Source organism: Akebia trifoliata, chromosome 13 (genome assembly GCF_017979445.1).
Source record: "Akebia trifoliata isolate Shusen 1 chromosome 13, ASM1797944v1, whole genome shotgun sequence".
Lineage (NCBI taxonomy): Eukaryota > Viridiplantae > Streptophyta > Magnoliopsida > Ranunculales > Lardizabalaceae > Akebia > Akebia trifoliata.
The window spans coordinates 28,803,056-28,821,475 of NC_141387.1; the positions used below are offsets into that span (position 1 = coordinate 28,803,056).

Consider the following 18,420-nt stretch of genomic DNA (forward strand, 5'->3'; position numbering starts at 1 on the left):
AGAATCGGTGTGGACCTGTGGACTTACATCAAACTTGAGGGGACCATATAAATCTCAGTGTTTGTGTGCGATTGTATCTTTGTTTATTCCTTCTTTATTGTTTTTGAATTAGTCCAGCTACACTTCCTACTCGGTCGTGGCTCAATTCCATTATGGAAACTAGTTTACTTATGTATTGAATAATAGATTGATAATGACAACATTAAGAATAACCAATCTCATAAAAGAAATGAAATTACATCAATAGAACACGATTTTCTTTTGCATGACGCACATGTAAACATGATAACCTTCGAAAAGAGTCAAGGAGAGCCTCATATCTATATGACTCTTCTAGCATCTTGAGATCCCAGTGTTCGTCAAGTAGATAATCAAAATAATAGGTTATGTTCATCTTCATGAGATTTTTAACAAAGCCAAGGCTCTTAGATATCGACTCACTCTTATTGCGCCTAATATCAATCTATTCACATTCGATAGGTTCCCATTGTGGTAGAAAATTATTTGATTCTATTAATATACCTATAAACAAAAACTCCAGTAAGTTGGGGTTTCTTATTGTTTTGGAAGGGTTTTAAGCCGGTATGACATTGCATAGAACACAAGAAGGAAAGTGCATTGGTCAATTGTATGCAGGGGCGGAGCCAGTAAGGGGTCAGGGGGCAATGTCCCCTCCCTCCCTCGACTTTTTAAATTCTTTACACATCCTTGTACATTTAGACAATTATTTTAGATGCCCCTATACTTTTAAACTGATTAGATGTTCCTTGAATTGTTTTGCTCCCCTTCCCTATGCCCCTGTTTTGACCTTATATTTTTAAACTAACGAGATGCTCCTTACTCATCTTCTTCAGTCGTTATAGTTCTCTTCACAGCTTTCAAGTTTATTTAATCATCTTCTTCTTCAACCTATTTTGCCTTTTCTTTTCTTCTTTTTTTCTATTCTTTTTCCCAACAACTATAAAGATTAGAGAACCCCTGAAATTGTAACCTAAAAAACCTTGATTTTTCTACTAAAACCAACCATTTCAAACTTTTCAACCTTTATTTCCATCCCATCATTTTCAACCTTAAACCCATTATTTTTTTCCCCTAAAAACCAGTTATTTACAAGCTCGTGATCCATTCCATTGATTTCAACTTAAATCCCTTATTTTTCTTATCAAAAGTAAGCATCTAAAAGCTTTTCAATTTGTGTCAGCCTAAAACCCTTTCTTTTTTTCCTTCCAACAACTAGTCATTTACAAATTGTCCAACATTTATTTATATAGAGTCCAATTAATCAACCAGAGCCCCATGTTTAACTATGAAACTCAATCAATCTAAAATGGGTATATGTGTTTTCTTAAATTAATTAAGCTAAACCTCAAAAAATTTGAAATAAGGATAATTGAGTTCTCCTTATGCCATAGAATTTGATATAGGTATTTGCATGAATGACACCATTTGAGATGAAGAGCTTCATGGATTTGGAGGAAAATCCTCAAAGCCAGGGAGAAAGTTACCCCTCTTATCTCTCATCTCATTGGTAATGGCAAGTTGACTAAGCTTTGGGAGGAACCTTGGTACCTTTTGGGCATTTTGAAATTTGAGTTTCTAGTTGACCTTGAATATGATTATAGAGCTAACCTAAAGCAAAGGTGTTTGCTATCATTAGAAAGGGATGTTGGAAAATTCCAATTGGCAGGGAAGCCTCATTCCATGAGATCTCTCAACATCTCGAATTTGTCCCCATACACCATTGCATCGAAAACAAAGTTATTTCTTGAATTTGTCCCCATACACCATGGAAACTATGGCATCGAAGACAGTTATTTGGAAAGGGAATTCTAATGGAAACTACTTGGTCAGCTCACTTGTTAGAGTCTTCATAAACTATTCATCGTCGCTTATCTGGGCTCATCTTGTGTGAAACAAATTCAGGATCTCAAGGCACAACTTCATAGCTTGCTTGGCTCTCAAAGGAAGACTAAAGACCATGAGAAAACTCAAAGATTGGGATTTGAGAGTGGAGACCTCTTGCAGACTATGTGAACACAAGAAGAAGATACCAACCATTTATTCAATGGCTACTCCTTTCCTAGATACCTTTGGTCGTAAATTCTTAGGAGCTGCTTGATCAACCGAACCATTAGTGATTGGGAAGAAGAGATTTTGTGGGTTAGCTCTAACTTCAAAGGCGACTCAACTGTCTAAGGTATCAAACAAACTTTGTTCTACATCTTCATTTATCACCTGTGGAGAGAGATGCAACATGATTTTTCAAAATAAGTTCAACAACCCTTCTTCTATGATCTCCATTATTCTAGATGAAATCTGAATCAAGTTTGAAGACTCTTTGAGAGGAATCAATGATTCAGACTGTAATCAAAGCTTCATTCATGCTTGGGACTTTAATGAAATCTTCTCTCATCCTTGGAGAGCGCTCTGCTCTTGGTCCAAGCCTGAGTTTGGTACTTGGGCCCTTAACACTAACGACTTTTTTTTAGAAACTTGTGCTGGATTTGGAGCCTTAATTCAAGATCATGATGGAAAGGTGCTACTTGTTATTGTAGGTCGAGCCAACCCTGTTTCAGTCATTCACCATGAGTTATAGGCTATCCTTGAAGGGCTTAAGCTGAGCATTGGCAAAGGTTGCCACTACATTCGGGTCTAATCGGACTCCCTCATGGCAGTCAATATCTTCAATGATCATTGGATTACTCCTTGGAGCATACTCCACTTAATTCCTACCATTAGAAGGCTCTTGCCTAGGTTCCATGGGTTCTCTTTTTCCCATGTTTATAGGGAAGCTAACATAGCTACTAACATTCTTGCTTCCACCTAAGATTCGATGGGGTGTTTCAAGTTAGATAGTGGGTCCTTCCCCTGTAACCTTGTTTCTGTTATTGCTCAAGATTGCAGAGGCTTTCTCTAGTTGGTGTGGTCTACTCTAACCCTGTTGACATTTCAAAAAAAAAAAAAAGTTTAATACGAAAGGTTAACAAAATTGTTAGATAAATTCTCCTTCAAATTTTAGCAAAAAGTTGTAGCCTATGGATCATTTTTATCAAAGTAGAAGGCAAAGATTAAGAATGCATTTCAATATTTTTTATACATTTTTATCCTTTTATTTTAGAAAAATATAATTTGGTAGATTTTTATATGAAATCAATTTCCAGAAACAATGTTAGCCAAACGAGATTATGATTTTCGATTGCAAAATCAGGTTGCAAAAACAATTTAGCCAAACGAGAATTTGGATATTTGAAAAACAGTTTATACAATCTGATTTTGACAATCTATAATTGAAATCAAGAATCAAGTTCTATAATCTGAACCAAACACCCCCTAGTCTTAATTTGGGTGATTTTGTTCCCAATTTATTGGATGATTGAGAGCCCTCAAGTGAATATTTGAATTGGACCTTCTTCTTCTCTCTAGACTAAAAAGAATTACCCAAGTACCTTCTATTTCAACCTATAACCAATAACCCTTATTATTTTTCTACTAAAAAATCAAACATTTTCAAGCTTTGCAAATTCTATGGTAAGTTAATTTTAATCTTTGACCTCATCTTCAACCCATAGTTTTGAACAACACTTTGATCATTTGTAGAAAATCCAAGAATTTTCTATAAAAAAGCCTCATCATCCTCTACTTCAAAAATCCTTTCTTGCTCTTTAGACTTAATTCTAAGGTTGAAGATTAGAGTAAAAATATTTTCAAGGGGTTGAAGATGATTGGTTTTGAAAAGAGAAATCAAGGATTTTGACCTACTGACATAACCTGTTTGACCCTGTCGCCCCCACTCCCTCATCTCCCTCCAATTTTTGCCCCCCTTGCCCTCCAATGAACTATAAGTTTGCCCCCACTAAATAAAAATCCTAGCTCCGCCCCCTAACAGTCATTCTACATTTGATCTATTAAAGAAGACTAAGGTTAGGTAGGCTTTGGTGAATAGTTGAGATACCTATGTTTTTAAATTGAAGGCATTGCCTTTTTCAATTTTCTGTTAGATACTAGTGAGAAATGATCTAAATACCATTTTCTTATCTCTAAACATAAACACTTGAATTTTCTCCTCCCAACCGGTCACGTTCAAGCTCCTCAACCTCTTCATTAATTATAATTTCCCCCCTAGAAGAAAATACTAGCTCCACCTTAATTGTATCTAAGATTTCTTGTATACCATTCGTATTTATGCTCTTGGGAGCTGAAGATAGTTTCAATGTCCTCCATTATCTCAACTTTTTGTTGTAACTCCTTAACAAAATATTTAAAGTAAAGTAATGATTGTTTTAGAATGATACAATTAAAAATCAATAAGAAAATCCAATTCTTTAGACGTATTCCTTTTATCCTTTGCTATTTATAAAAGGAAAAAACAATACAAATAAAATTTGTGGGTGTTTTGCTCATACCTAATGGATTCTAAATATTATAAGCGTGTGTCCTCATGTAAACATAATTTGTCACACATAATTGGTGCAATTTCTCACGTCATCCGAAGGCTTATCATCAATCTAATAAACAAACTATTGGAGAAGATTTTATCCATCCATGATAAATCAAAATCTAACATAAAGAATACCCTCTTGAAAAATTGATTAAATTGAATGAGTAAAAAAGGCAATTTGTGTGAGCGTGCAACTATGCGCATGAAAATCAATAAGATTTGGGCCCACAACTTGTAGACACCCCAAAATTGCCTGGTCAATCCTAGGAGCAACCTAGAACCTTGTAGTACGAGAGTTCAACCCAAATTCTTCAAAAACACTCGAGAACAAAGCCCATTCTAGAACCCAAAGCCAAAAACGCCCAAATTTAGTGCAGGTCCGTGCTTAGGGCATGGGTCAAGTTAGAAAAAGCCTTAACCATTCTTAGGACTAGGATCATGCATAATTTTGTTTGGTATGTCCCCTAAGCAAGGACCAATGCAATTTTGCAGAGGTCCTTTCCCAATGGAGGGTCTAGTTTGATTTTCTATTATTTCTTTGGATTCTTCCACATTTGTTATAGGTTTCTTAAGGTATTTTAATACCTTAACCTTCTCTAGTAAAAATTGCCTCCCTTGACCTACAACTAAGCTTAATAAAGTAACAAAACTAACTTTACATGTGTAACTTATAAGTGGTAGAAATGGTGAGGGTATAACGTAAAAATTAAGGAAAATATTGAAGTAACATTGAAATTGACATTGTTAACACGGATGTGTCTATAGAATCATATATGCTTTTCATCGAGATACGAGTGAAAAGCATCTATGATTTTATGCACACCAATGTCCCAAATAATGTCAATTTCAATGTTACTCCAGCACAACTCAAAAATGAATTATTAAGTAAAAAAAAAAAAAAGAGTTGCTCATAGTCATTGGTCAAGGGAGCTATCCCAAATTGCATAGGGAAAGAGGTAAGTAAATAGCAAAATCATTGAGTCAGCTCAATGTTAGTGAGTTTTTGAGTTATTCTTTCAGGTTTGAGTTAGAAAATCAGTCCTTTTTTTTTTTTTTTCTCAGAATAAATATGTATACATATACACAATATTTATTTTAAAATATTAAAAATACTTTTTAAAATATTTATACTTTCATTTGACTTGTTGAAGTCAATTTGCGAGTTCTCAACTTTATTTGAATCGAAAGACATCCGAGTCAAGTCGAGTTATAAAGTTAGAAAATGGGAAAATCTTTTGATAGAGGAAAACATTTTACCTCCAAAGATGGAAATCAATTTGGAATGTCAAAAAATTTCGAATTTGCTCATATTTGAGTTAGCAAATCTTTTCTCCACATGGATTCACCTTAGCTAAAACCCTGACGAGATAAAACCCAGAAAAACCAAGCTAAGCATATCAGCAGAGAATCAAATTCTTGAAAGAGAGATTTTTCCCTCAAACTTCTCTCTCAAATTCTCCATTTTTACACTCAAATGGACCTCACAATCCATTACAGAGCAAACCAACTTCCATTCTCTTCGAAATTCTTGAACCCAAGCCCAGCAAATCTCTTCCTTCTCAAAACATTATCACCACATTTGAAGCATAGAACAACCAAGCATTCCCGCCAAAACCTGAATTTAAGGGTTTCTGCTTCTTTGAATGAAAATGGGTCAGATAATAATTTCTCGTGGTCAAGAATTTCTCGTTCAATTCGTCATGGTTCCGCGCAGGTTTTGTCAAATTTTGGGGAATTGGTGAAGAAGGAAACTGGGTTTGATTTAGGAGGAGCTAATGTGAAGGTGGCTGGGTTTGTTGGTTCTGTTAGGGATGTGGCAAAGAAGGGCGAGGTTTCGTTTGATCGGCTCAGGTTTGAATTGATTCCTGAGTTTGTCAATTGGAACAATTGGGAGCGTTGGAAGGTATTTATTATCAAATCCTTTTCAAGCATTTTGCATTTTTTTTTTGTGTGTCGATATTTGACTTTGCCCTCAATGATTATTAGGTTGGTAAAAGTTTTAATTTTGAATTTTCTTGATTGATTACTTGTTGCTTGGTAATTTGGCAGAGGACTAACTCTGTAAATAATTGTTTTGTTAATCACGACAATTTTGATATCAATTTGAATAATTGGTTGTATTGAACAGGAAGACTACTTGTTGGCAACTATCCATTTTACATAACCCAAAGATTCCCTGAATTTAGTCCTCACCACGGATTTTTAGAAAATGTTTTAGAGCTAGGACGGGAAACTATTATTTCATGCTTCTCTTTCTCATGAGAGAAGGGAGTCATCATATAACGATGATAAAAACTTAGAGTAGTTTGGAATCCGGATTATGGTTAGCAATTTGCACTCAATAGTGTTAGCCAACCAACTACTCTAAAACACCAATCAGTTGGAGAGGGGGAGAACCATGGATATAAGAGGGTCACAGGACTTACTTGGGGTATGACACACATGAGAGTGGAGGAAAATATACACTCAACGCTCCCCTCACCCATAAGGGTGGAAAGAATTGAACCTGTGATCTATACAAACCTAGCACTTTGATACCATGTTAACCAACTAACTACTCCAAAACACCAATCTGTTGGAGAGGGGGAGAACTATGAATATAAGAGGATCACAAGGCTTAATTGAGGTATGACACACCCAGGAGTGGAGGAAAATATACACTCAAGAAATAGAAAATATTAACAGGAAAAGTTTGGTTAAAATCAATTTCAATATTTAAAAATTCAATCGAACATACTGTGGAGCGTAGAATGTCTTGCCTTGAACTCCATGGCGCTACTTCACAATTTCCAACATTTCAAAATCTTTACAGGTCAAATAAGAAGCTTTAAATAAATGATTTGACCATAACTAGGTTTGTTTTCAGCATACAAATGTAACCAATAGTAACTATGAGAATGAAATTATTAGAGTACTTTTTACAAAAATGCTTGTCTAGAAAATTGAGAGTGTTAGTTTAATGCTCATGGATAACTTGGGAAATTAAATTAAATTAAAAAAAGAGAGTTATTTTAAGCGCAATTTCTAATAGGAGGATTTGTTACCTACTCTAGAGCTGGTCGCTTTCCCACTCATCACTATTTATTAAATAGTAAGGAATTCACTCTAATACACCTCAGAACAACAAAACATTCAAAAGGGATCCCCAAGGATGACAAGTGCACTTTGGTATGTGATGGACCCACTTGGGTTCTCTGCAGAAATTACAAAACTTTAAACTGTTTGAGAGCTTCTTATACATCAAAATCACCACTCACAGTATGCCATATGTTTGACAATGCCAACAACGAGTACATACCAACAGTTTTCGATGAAATGTGTGCTTGAGAGAGAGAGATGGTTGGGACTGGCGGGGGAATTGGATTGGATAGAATAAATAGCGGAAGAGATTGAATCAAAAAAGGAATTAGTGGTATCCAACAGCCATTTTAGAAAACATGTTTTGTACCTACAATTCAAAAAGACATGAAATCTTTCTTGGCCTTTTGAAAAGTTCGGGGGTAAAATACTGTTCACTGCAAAAAAGAAAGTATACACAGATAATAAGTGTACAATTTGCAAACTTACTAATTGGGCTTAAGTTACAAAAGGGCTCAGAACAAAGCATAAGATACCTGATAGGAAGTCAATATGCAGTCATAGAAACAAATTTCCCATGAACCTTACTCTGGGATTTTGAAATAACTCCCCATTAGTGAGTGAGCTTAAACATTCCAGTGGTGTATCAATGGTTTTGTTATCAATTGATTGTGCTCTTCATATCAGCTCAAAATTGTACCCCTACAGGGACGAGGTGTCTGCAAGGAAAGGCAAGTGAACTCTAGTCCAAGAAAGTAACAGAGATGAATTAGGTTCATCTCAAAATGAAGCTGCCCGTTGCTTTTGATTCTTTTTGTTCCACATATATCATTACCCATAAGAATAATGCTATCTACATAAAATAATTAAAGAGGGAGAATGTAGCCGAATCATGTTATATTAAACAAAACCATTAGAGTACTGAACTTCTCAAACAAGCTCGTGGAGCCTATTTGGGATCATATAGGCCAATCTTAATTTTCAATTATTTAACCATTTCATTTTACCAAGCTCAATTTTGGTCATTTGAGTCAACATTTATATGTTTCAGCACAAAAACATTTCTTTATACCAATTTTTTTTTTTGCCCAAATATTTAAAAGTGCCAGTACCGTGGTACACATGCTAGCCGCAAAATCTCGTTCCATAGAAATCCTGATGTGAGGCATGTTATAGAATGGAAAGATGTTTTATTATACTCTTCTTTAGTTAGATATCTATTAAGATGGATATTCTTGTGGAAAACCTCATATTGGAGAACGATGGCAACACCAAGTGTCAAACAAAGACTCCTTACCAGGAAGGACTGAGAGCATGTTGGTTGAATTATGTGACTCCTTGCCAGGAAAGACTGATATATCAAACATATGAATTGCAACATTTTCAGCAAACAAGTGGAATCTAGAACTTGATGGTCTTTCCACAATCCTGTTCTATTGGGTGTGTGGTGGAAAGATTGATGGAGAAATATTTCACTCAGTGTCGAGTATAACCTTCTTTATTCTAAAATCTTGACATTTTTTAGCATAGATTTATTTTTACAGTTATTTTTACTACCAAGACACCAACTAACAACAATGATCTCATCATTTGTTATCTCAGGACCTCAAGAATTGGGAGCCTAAACGAATCGGTGTCCTCATTTTCTATGTTTTAGTTGTCATAATTTCTTCTCAAAGAATGTATGTGGCTTATAGAACTCGTCTAGATCACCAAAGCAAGAAGGAATTGACCGAGGCATATATGGAGGCATTGATTCCTGAGCCAACTCCAAGTAACATCAAGGAGTAGGTGCACTATTTAATGTGAAAGTTTCTGTTGTAACTTCATTCATAAAGACAAACATTCACGGATCACTTTTATTATCTGATGGAGTCATAGTTGAAATTTGAAAGTAGAGGTATCTTTTTATTGCAACATATTAATTTCAAGATCTTGTTTGGTGGGATTTTATCATCAATTAAGTAACAATGGGAACAAAATTATCCTGTTGATTGTGACTTTCATGCAACATTTTCTATTCTACTTCCTAAGTTGTGTTCTCACTTTCAAGAATGCATGCACACAAGATTTGCCTTGTCTATGTAGTGAGATAGAGTTAATACAAGGATAGTAGGATCGCTAAAGTTTTCATCACATCATCATCATCATCTACCTCTCATGCCAAATTTTGGGGTTGACGACATGAATAGTATTTTGCTATTCAACTCTATTTTGAGCCCTATCTTCAGACAAATATCAACATCATTTTCAGCCTTCCTTTCACCCTTTTGGAGCCTTTGACTTGCGCCTAAGCACTCCTTGCAGGGAATCACATTCTCGTTCATTGCCCATACTCGGCCTTACTGTGGACCCACTTTCTGTCTCTCTTTCATTTGAGTTGGGTCTTTCCTCGGGACATACTTTCTTTGTTTAGTTGGTGGACACTTAACGTTTTCTCCAACATGAAAAGCTACTTGTGGGCTATTCTCTCTTTTGTAGTTTGTTGTAGTCTTTGGAAAGAGAGGAATAGTAGGGTGTTCCATGGTGAAGAGAAGTCTACTCAAGATGTTATTCTGGATATCTTGGGTTGGCTATTCCATTGGAGCAGATTAAGCAAGGAGTTTGTTGGGTTGTTCTTCGAAGATTTTGTTTTTAAGTGGGATGCTTTGTGCCTTGTGTAGCTATAGTCAGGCTTGTTGTTTTCCTTTGTTCTTTTATTTGACGCCATCTGGGCCGCTTTTATCAAATATTTAAATATTTATATAAATATATAAGTCATGCATAGTTATATCCCTTATTTTAGGTAGAAATTATTGCACTTTTTTCTAACTTCAGCTCTGTTATTTTGTCCCCAACATTTCTGAGCATGGACAATTTCTGTCCCAAAGGAAAATCCTCAGTCAATAACTCAGATTAATTCCCTTTTCATGTTTAGCATTCCACTAGCCATATCTTATCTGTAGAGAGCTTCTATTGTTTTTCACCTCTTTAAAAAATTAGAGTTGGCTTCTAAGCAAGCACCTAAGTTAAGGGTATTTTAGTATTCATTGTGACTCCCTAATATAATTTTCAAACTCGGTTATGTTGGAGCTCACCATTCTACATCCTCCTACTTGTTCAATGGATTGGTAATGTTTGACGACAAATGATACATGTAACACTACTACTTTTCATTCTTACCGCAGATTTAAGAAGGGTATATGGAGGAAGACAATGCCCAAGGGTCTGAAAATGAAGAAGTTCATTGAAGGACCTGATGGGACACTTGTCCATGACAGTTCTTATGTCGGGGAAAATGCATGGGATGATGATCCAGGGCCTCCTCAAGAGAGTGTAAAACAAATCATTGATAGTGATTCGAGGTTAAATCCTGATCAAAAGAAGGAATTGAAGCAAGAGTTGGCCGTTTCAGGTAGGTTTCATGGTGCTGAAAATTGTAGATAGCCTTTCTTTTCTTTCTTATTTTTTTTTCTTTTTTGACAGAAAATGAAGGAGTTGGCTTAAAATTCTTTCTGCATTCATTATCACGTGTTCCTCATAGGATCATCAAGCATAATTTTAAGTCTTATTATTGATTTTGGACTTCTTTGTGGGTTCTTCATATGTTATTATAAGAGCATGTGTTTTATTATGCAATTGAAAAGCTTATTTTCACCTTTTGAGTGCTGTCAACTTCAAATCATTGCTGAAAAAATGATATCAAGCCCTAGGAGAAAATATTTATGTTATAGGTAAAGAAAAGAGAAAATGTTTCTTGCTATTTCCACATTCAAGATAAATAATCATAAATGTCCTATTACATAGTAGATCAGCATACTGCATCCTCGTAAAAAGTCCTAATGATATACAGCTAAATAAACAAATTCATTGTTCAAGACCTTCATAAGCATGAATGGATTTGGGAAAATGTGGAGTTCAATACCAGTTGTAGCAGCTTCTTGGTCATTGTCTTTGGATAAAGTGTAAGCACAATGAGGGTATGGCCTCTTCTGTGCTGTGTTTGTACCTTGGCTTGTGGGTACTCAAATCTCCATCCTTGTTGAAGGAATTTTCTACCTCCTTTATCAAGTTTTTCAGAAATTGATTTGCAAGAAAAAGAAGGTACAACCATATGAGCATGCTTTTGTTAAATTTTACGTGCTTGTCCTTAAGACTGATCAATACAAACAGATTGAAAATTGGACCCTATTGTGAGAACTTACTTTAACGAGCTTCTAGGCACTGTATTTTTTTCACGGGAAACAATTAGGAATTAGACTCCCTTGACTAGAACATGTTTCACTTTACTGTTGTCATCAAGATAGTTTGAGCGAGCTTAAGAACGAGGAACAATCCTCCCATGCTTGTATTACTTTAAACACGGGACAAAAACCCATGGAATCTTCCGAAATGTGATACACCTTTGAAGCATGAAAATTTGGTTGCATTTTCAAATGCCTCCAGGAGTATTACACTTGATCATGAGTTCGCAACTCTTCAAGTATTTCTTGGAAAACCTTCTTAAAATTGTGGAAACGTTTTAGGTGAATTTATTCAACATTATTCCTCCATGCTTGTTGTTTCAATATCTTTTACTTATTTAATTCAGTTTATTCTTATCGAAGTAAAAAGTGAATATCTGCATATATCACCGTAGACTTTCCTCTCGAGGCTTAATTAATTATTAGTTAGCTGAAGTATTGATATCATTCTATTAAATGTAGATTTGACTAACTTTTGAATCTGCACTATTTTTTCTTCTATTTATATTCATGCTCATTTCATAGGAGAAGATCAAGAAAGTAAAGATACATGGCGTGAAAGACTTCTTACATGGAAAGAAATTCTCCAAAAGGAGAAGTTGGCTGAGCAAGTAGATTCTGTAAACGCTAAGTATGTAGTTGATTTTGACATGCAAGAAGTTGAGAAGAGTCTTCGTAAAGATGTAGTAAAAAAGGTTTCAGATACCCAAGGAAGTAGGGCACTATGGATTTCTAAGAGATGGTGGCGCTACCGTCCAAAACTTCCGTACACTTATTTTCTTAATAAACTTGACTGTTCTGAGGTAAAATTCAATTACTTTGACATGTGATTGTGGGTTTTCTAACTTCATAAATATGTTTGTTTGGGTCTTCTTGCTGGGCCTGGCCATTTATTTGAATCTATCAAACTTTTCTGAGGACTTTTGTACATTTATTTGTTGACATGTTGCATCTTAGATTTCTCAGTCATGCAATGGACTTCCTATACAGATGGATATCTAAAAAAGGGAAATAATGCTTATAATACATACGCTCATACTTGCAATTTTCATTTTTATCATGAGCCAGCTAAGAATTATGTAGAAATTTTTAGTTCCATGGTTTCATTTTTATAGGTTGCCGCTGTTGTCTTCACGGAGGATCTGAAGAAATTATATGTAACAATGAAAGAAGGGTTTCCTTTAGAATATGTTGTAAGTTTAATTTCTTGTTCATCTGAATTTTCTTACATTTGCTTCCTAAAGTAAGCCAACAGCTTTATTTTTCCTCGTATGCCTAAGGCCAACTGCATTTTTGTAGGTTAATATTCCCCTTGATCCTTACTTGTTTGAGATCATCTCGAGTTCCGGTGTTGAGGTGGATCTCCTTCAGAAGAGGCAAATCCATTACTTCCTTAAAGTTTTGGTTGCATTGGTTCCTGGAATACTGATTTTGTGGTTTATTAGAGAATCTGTAATGCTCCTACACATCACGTCTAAACGTTATCTGTACAAAAAATATAACCAACTTTTTGATATGGCTTATGCAGAAAACTTTATCCTAGTAAGTCTGACTCCTTCCCTAGTGGTTTTCTTTTAGTAATCAAAATTAGGCATAAATTTCTCGACCTCATCGTTTTTAATACTTGTTCAGCCAGTCGGAGATGTTGGAGAAACAAAATCCATGTATAAAGAAGTAGTTTTAGGAGGTGACGTTTGGGATCTTCTTGACGAGTTAATGATTTATATGGGAAATCCTATGCAGTATTATGAGAGACAAGTGCAGTTTGTTCGGGTAACCTGTTCTGGTTTCTTGATTGATAGAAGCATTTCTCTTTGTTGGAGTTCCCATGTAAGTTGTTTTATAAGACATACTCTTACCTAGTTGTCTTTGGAGATGACAGGGTGTTCTTCTATCTGGGCCACCTGGAACTGGGAAGACACTTTTCGCACGGACACTTGCAAAAGAAAGTGGCATGCCTTTTGTTTTCGCCTCTGGTGCAGAGTTCACAGATAGTGAAAAAAGTGGCGCTGCAAGGATCAATGAACTTTTTTCTATTGCTAGGAGAAATGTAAGCAAATACTTAAAACTTTTATTTCTAAATTCAATTTCACATCTGTATTAAATGCTAGTTATTTTGAAGGATTTTTCAAGCTTGTATTTGTAATTGATTGCAAAAATTTAGCTCCAAGGTTTTCTGAAAAGACAAGTAGGAAAAAGTTATGTTGAGTGTCTATTTTCCTCCACTCTCGGGTGTGTCATACCCCATTTAAGCCCCATGATCCTCTTATATTCATAGTTCTCCCTCTCTCCAATAGATCTGTCTTTTAGAGTAGTTGGTTGGTTAACAAGGTATCAGAGCACTGGGTCTGTATAGGTCACAGGTTTGATTCTTTCCACCCTTTTGGGTGAGAAGGATTGTTGGTGTATATCTTCCTCCACTCTTGGGTGTGTCATTTCCCATTTAAGCCCTGTGATCCTCTTATATTCAGAGTTTTCCCCCTCTCCAATAGATAGGTCTTTTAGAGTAGTGGTTAACATGATATCAGAGCGCGAGATTCCTATAAGTCACGGGTTCGATTCTTTCCACCCTTATGAGTGAGGGAGAGTGTTGAGTGTATATTTTCCTCCACTCTCGGGTGTGTCATACCCCATTTAAGCCCCGTGACCCTCTTATATTCATAGTTCCCCCCCTTTCCAATAGATCAGTCTTTTACAGGAGTTGGTTGGTTAACAAGTTGACATACTCGCTCATATAGCGGCCATCTTGACTGCATTCATGATGGTGTCTTAGGAAAGTTCGGCATGATGGTTTGAAAACTGTCTTTAAGTTCCAAATTTCAAAACAGGTTCTCTTATTTTCTTTTTATGAATTTATAAAAATGTATGTAAGGAAATTTATGTAATTTTGAAACTTTGATTTCTTTTTCTCCTGAACTAATGTAACCACTTCAGGAAACTAGGGCAATGTTTATATTTGCGAACAACTTGCCTTTATTTAGAATTATGCGCACATTCTCTCTACAGGCACCTTCTTTTGTATTTGTGGATGAAATTGATGCTATTGCTGGTAGACACGCAAGAAAGGATCCAAGGACACAAGCAACATTTGAGGCTTTGATTGCGCAGCTTGATGGAGAGTATGTATTTTAGTTCTGCCCTCATTCTCTTTCTATTTTTCCAATGGTTTTGCTTCAAAATACTGAAGAACTAGTTATTTGAAAAGGGAAGATCAAGTATAACGCTGCATGTCAAGAAATGCTAATTTTTAGAGGAAATGGGAGACGAATCTATTACCATTCTTGGTTGATATGGAATATTGGTTTGGGAGACTGATTGGACTCACAAAATCACTTTTATGTTGGATTTTTGTTGGACTCCCTTTGGGGTAGTAAATCACAACCAAACCTGAAGTTTGGTTGGGGCTTCGGGCAACCACTCAAATCCGAACGTCACCATAGCTGTATATGTATGTGTGTTTTTGTACACACACACACACACACACACACACACACTTGCACGTACTCTCAGGTACACCATTTTGCTGAAGCTTTTTGGGAATCATTTTCTGTCTCCTGATTCCATTTATCACATAATATTGTTCAAACTCATTACTACAGTACTCTCTTATTTTGTCTAATGTGAGACATTTCAGCTTTATAGATGTTTTATTTTCAACTAAAGCTCTCCGATCCATAAACATACCAAATATTTTAGACTTACGCTTCAAGAAATGAATCCATAACTTCTTAGTTGCATCTTCATAGAAGTGACAAAGTAAAGAGAGCCACTGAGATATGATACCTTGGCTGGTCCCTACACGTCAGTGTGGACTAGTTCTAATCATTCAAGCTTTAGTGTCCTTTCGATCATTGAGAAACTGACCTTCCTTTGTTTGCCATATATCCATTCTTCGCGAAAATCTAAATTTATGGATTTCAGTCTTGGAAACTTTCCTTTCAAAAGTAGAACCTTCATCTCATTTTTGCTTATTAAGTCTGAGATGTGATGTGCTTGTGTCTACGTCGGATGATGCATCTGCAATGGAGCTATTAGAACTGAAAATTAAGCAAAAAAATGCCTTCTTTCTTACCCTGAGCTATTATCATAGTTCCTTTTCTAACTTTCCATGGACCACTTATGAAAGTTATCATGGATAAAGAGTCGACAAGTTGGCCAACCGATATCAACTTTCTTTTGAGATTGAGTGCATGCCTGACATCTTTCAGCTTCAACACTATTCCGTTTGATTGATTTTTCTAAGTATCACCTCTTTTGACTATTCTGTAGGTTTCATTATCGCCCAAATATACTCCACTGAAATCATCCAGAACATAGTTGTGAAGAGAAACCTTGTGCGAAGTAGCATGAAACTAACTATTCACCAGAATCTATAATCAATGATTCTTATCAAGTATTAAAAAAAAATGAATTAGGGTATCTGAGATATTATCATCAAAGATATTTATTGAATCTTGACCTCCTCTGATTGTTGCTTTTTGGCTATTGCTTCACAGATCTACAATCATTTTTCATCTACAGTTTTTAGTTGCATTTCCAACAACCATCTCCTTCCCTTGTGGAGGTCTGGTTTTCTATTTTTCAACTTTAATTGTCCATTGCTATCATTTTCTCTGTTCATCTTACTTTATCATTCTTTAGCATTTGGGGCATGTCCTGATGTTTCGCCCGAAGAACCCGATGATTTTCTATGAGCTTCCTTGCTTAGGATGACATCAAAGACATCATCATACTACTTTTTTGTTCCTAAAGAATTGCGTACAATATCACCAAGTTGTTTTAACTATCTATTGACCCGGATAAAATCAAAAGAGCCCTAATTTTGTCATCAAAGTTGATGCTTGCGAATTCCAACTGACTTGTAACTGTGTTCAAACAACTTGGTTCCCTCAAGATCGAAGATCAACGAATCAAGCACACAACACAAAGATTTACGTGGTTCCCTCATGATTGATATACGTCCATAGATCCACACCGATTTCACTGTGATCAAAAGGCCAAGCCAAAATTACAATGTTTTATCTCATAGAGAACTACTGTAAATATCCGTAAGCTGTGGGTTGATTAACATTATCTTCTTGTTGATCAATACCATCAAGCTCCACAAACTGTAACAATTAGGGAACTAGTTATGTGAATGGACGCATTTTTAATCATACATTCAGAAGTGTGGTTCTCCACCAATATGGTGATCAGTTGGATCTGTTGGCCCACTAATTTGGCTTGGCTGGTCGAAAAAATAGGGGCTAGGGCCTTGATCTGGAACCAACAAAACAAAGAAGAAGAAGCCTAGTTTAAAATAGAGAAACACTTCATCTACCAGGGCGTTGCACTTATTGCCACATGCAGCAGCAATCCATCTGTAGAAAAACTAGAAAAGAAACCTCATGTTTTGACATCTTTCTTGGTCATTTCTTCATGCATTTTTAAAAATGAGTATCGTGATACCCAAGCTTCCTAGAAGTTCTTGGATAGACCAGTTAAAAAAGGCTTTTGTCATAGCCTTGTCATACCAAAGCTCCCTAGAAGTTAATGGATAGACCCATAAAGAAAACACTCCTTATCAACTTAATGTTACATGATTGATTCAAAGCATAGTGTTATTTCAGAGGCTTTTTTGTGCATCAAATCGTCCTTAAGTAGTTTCACTTGAGTTTATATCGAATGTTCAAATGCAGAAAAAATGAAACAGATCACACAGGAGTAGGTTCATAACATGATTTTTCTGCAATAGAAAGAATGATTGATTTCCACCTTGGCTGATATGCATGATAATTTCCAATCCAAGATTTTTAAAATTTTTCTTTGTATCTCTGAATCAACATCATCCTGAGAATTCACAACTGATTTCTTACGTTGCTTCTGTTTCTGTTGCACCTCGTTCTTGGTTCTCCTCATGTATACATTCTAATCTACTACACTCAGAAAGATGGTTGGTCCCCATTTGCCAACTTTCATGATGAACTACTCGTAACCATTGGAAGGCTGGTTTGATTTTATAGATCTTTTTCATTAATTAGCACTTTATCAAGCCCAAAACAAAGCCCGAGCCCAGTCTTGTGTGGGATAGGCCAGGGCTTGGCCTTTTCAGGCTCAATAGGGGTTTAAGGCCAGACTAGAGCAGAGCCCATCTTTCTAGGGTTGGGTTAGGGATCAGCCAAGCCCACCCATTGACAACCCTATCCACCAAGATGCTCTAGCATCAACATGAAGTCCAGAATACATTGAATGGTATGCCCTATAGGGTTTTTGACTCTTTTCAACCATTCTTTGTGCTTCCTTTGATTTTCCAATGGAAGGTAACATTCTGGATGAGCTCAATTTCAACACAGAAGATAACCTTGGTGGGTTGTACCAATGATGGCTACCATGCCCTGCTAATGCATCGAGTGTACCTTAGATGCTTAGGTTCCTTAACCGAATCGTAGTTCCTATGTCACTTATAACGAGACTAGAGTTCGCCTGTGCCTATGGCACGGGCATCCTCTTTGGGATTAAGGGGTAAAAGTGAAAAAAATAAAGTTGAGGGGTATTATTAATATTTTTTTTAGGTTAAAGGGTAAAAGATGAAAAAACAATAAAGTGGGTTAAAGGAGTAAACGATGAAATATAGTAAAGTTAGAGGGGGTGAAGAGTAAAAACAATAAAGTGGGCCCCATAAAAATTTTAGTTGGATTGGAT

The 18,420-nt window shown here is 36.0% G+C and overlaps 1 protein-coding gene across 1 annotated transcript in view; it reads left to right on the forward strand.

Moving 5' to 3' along the window:
* The first annotated feature begins 5,761 nt into the window (after positions 1 to 5,761).
* The window catches only part of FTSH12 (FTSH protease 12), a 34,406-nt gene continuing 21,747 nt past the window's right edge, over positions 5,762 to 18,420 (forward strand). Inside the window, exons 1-9 of the mRNA XM_086420057.1 lie at positions 5,762 to 6,341; positions 9,119 to 9,303; positions 10,684 to 10,910; positions 12,265 to 12,542; positions 12,855 to 12,932; positions 13,039 to 13,281; positions 13,372 to 13,512; positions 13,622 to 13,789; positions 14,746 to 14,858. Coding sequence (XP_086276183.1) covers positions 5,913 to 6,341; positions 9,119 to 9,303; positions 10,684 to 10,910; positions 12,265 to 12,542; positions 12,855 to 12,932; positions 13,039 to 13,281; positions 13,372 to 13,512; positions 13,622 to 13,789; positions 14,746 to 14,858 — 1,862 coding nt within the window. The 5' untranslated portion in view covers positions 5,762 to 5,912. The remainder of the gene's footprint in view (positions 6,342 to 9,118; positions 9,304 to 10,683; positions 10,911 to 12,264; positions 12,543 to 12,854; positions 12,933 to 13,038; positions 13,282 to 13,371; positions 13,513 to 13,621; positions 13,790 to 14,745; positions 14,859 to 18,420) is intronic.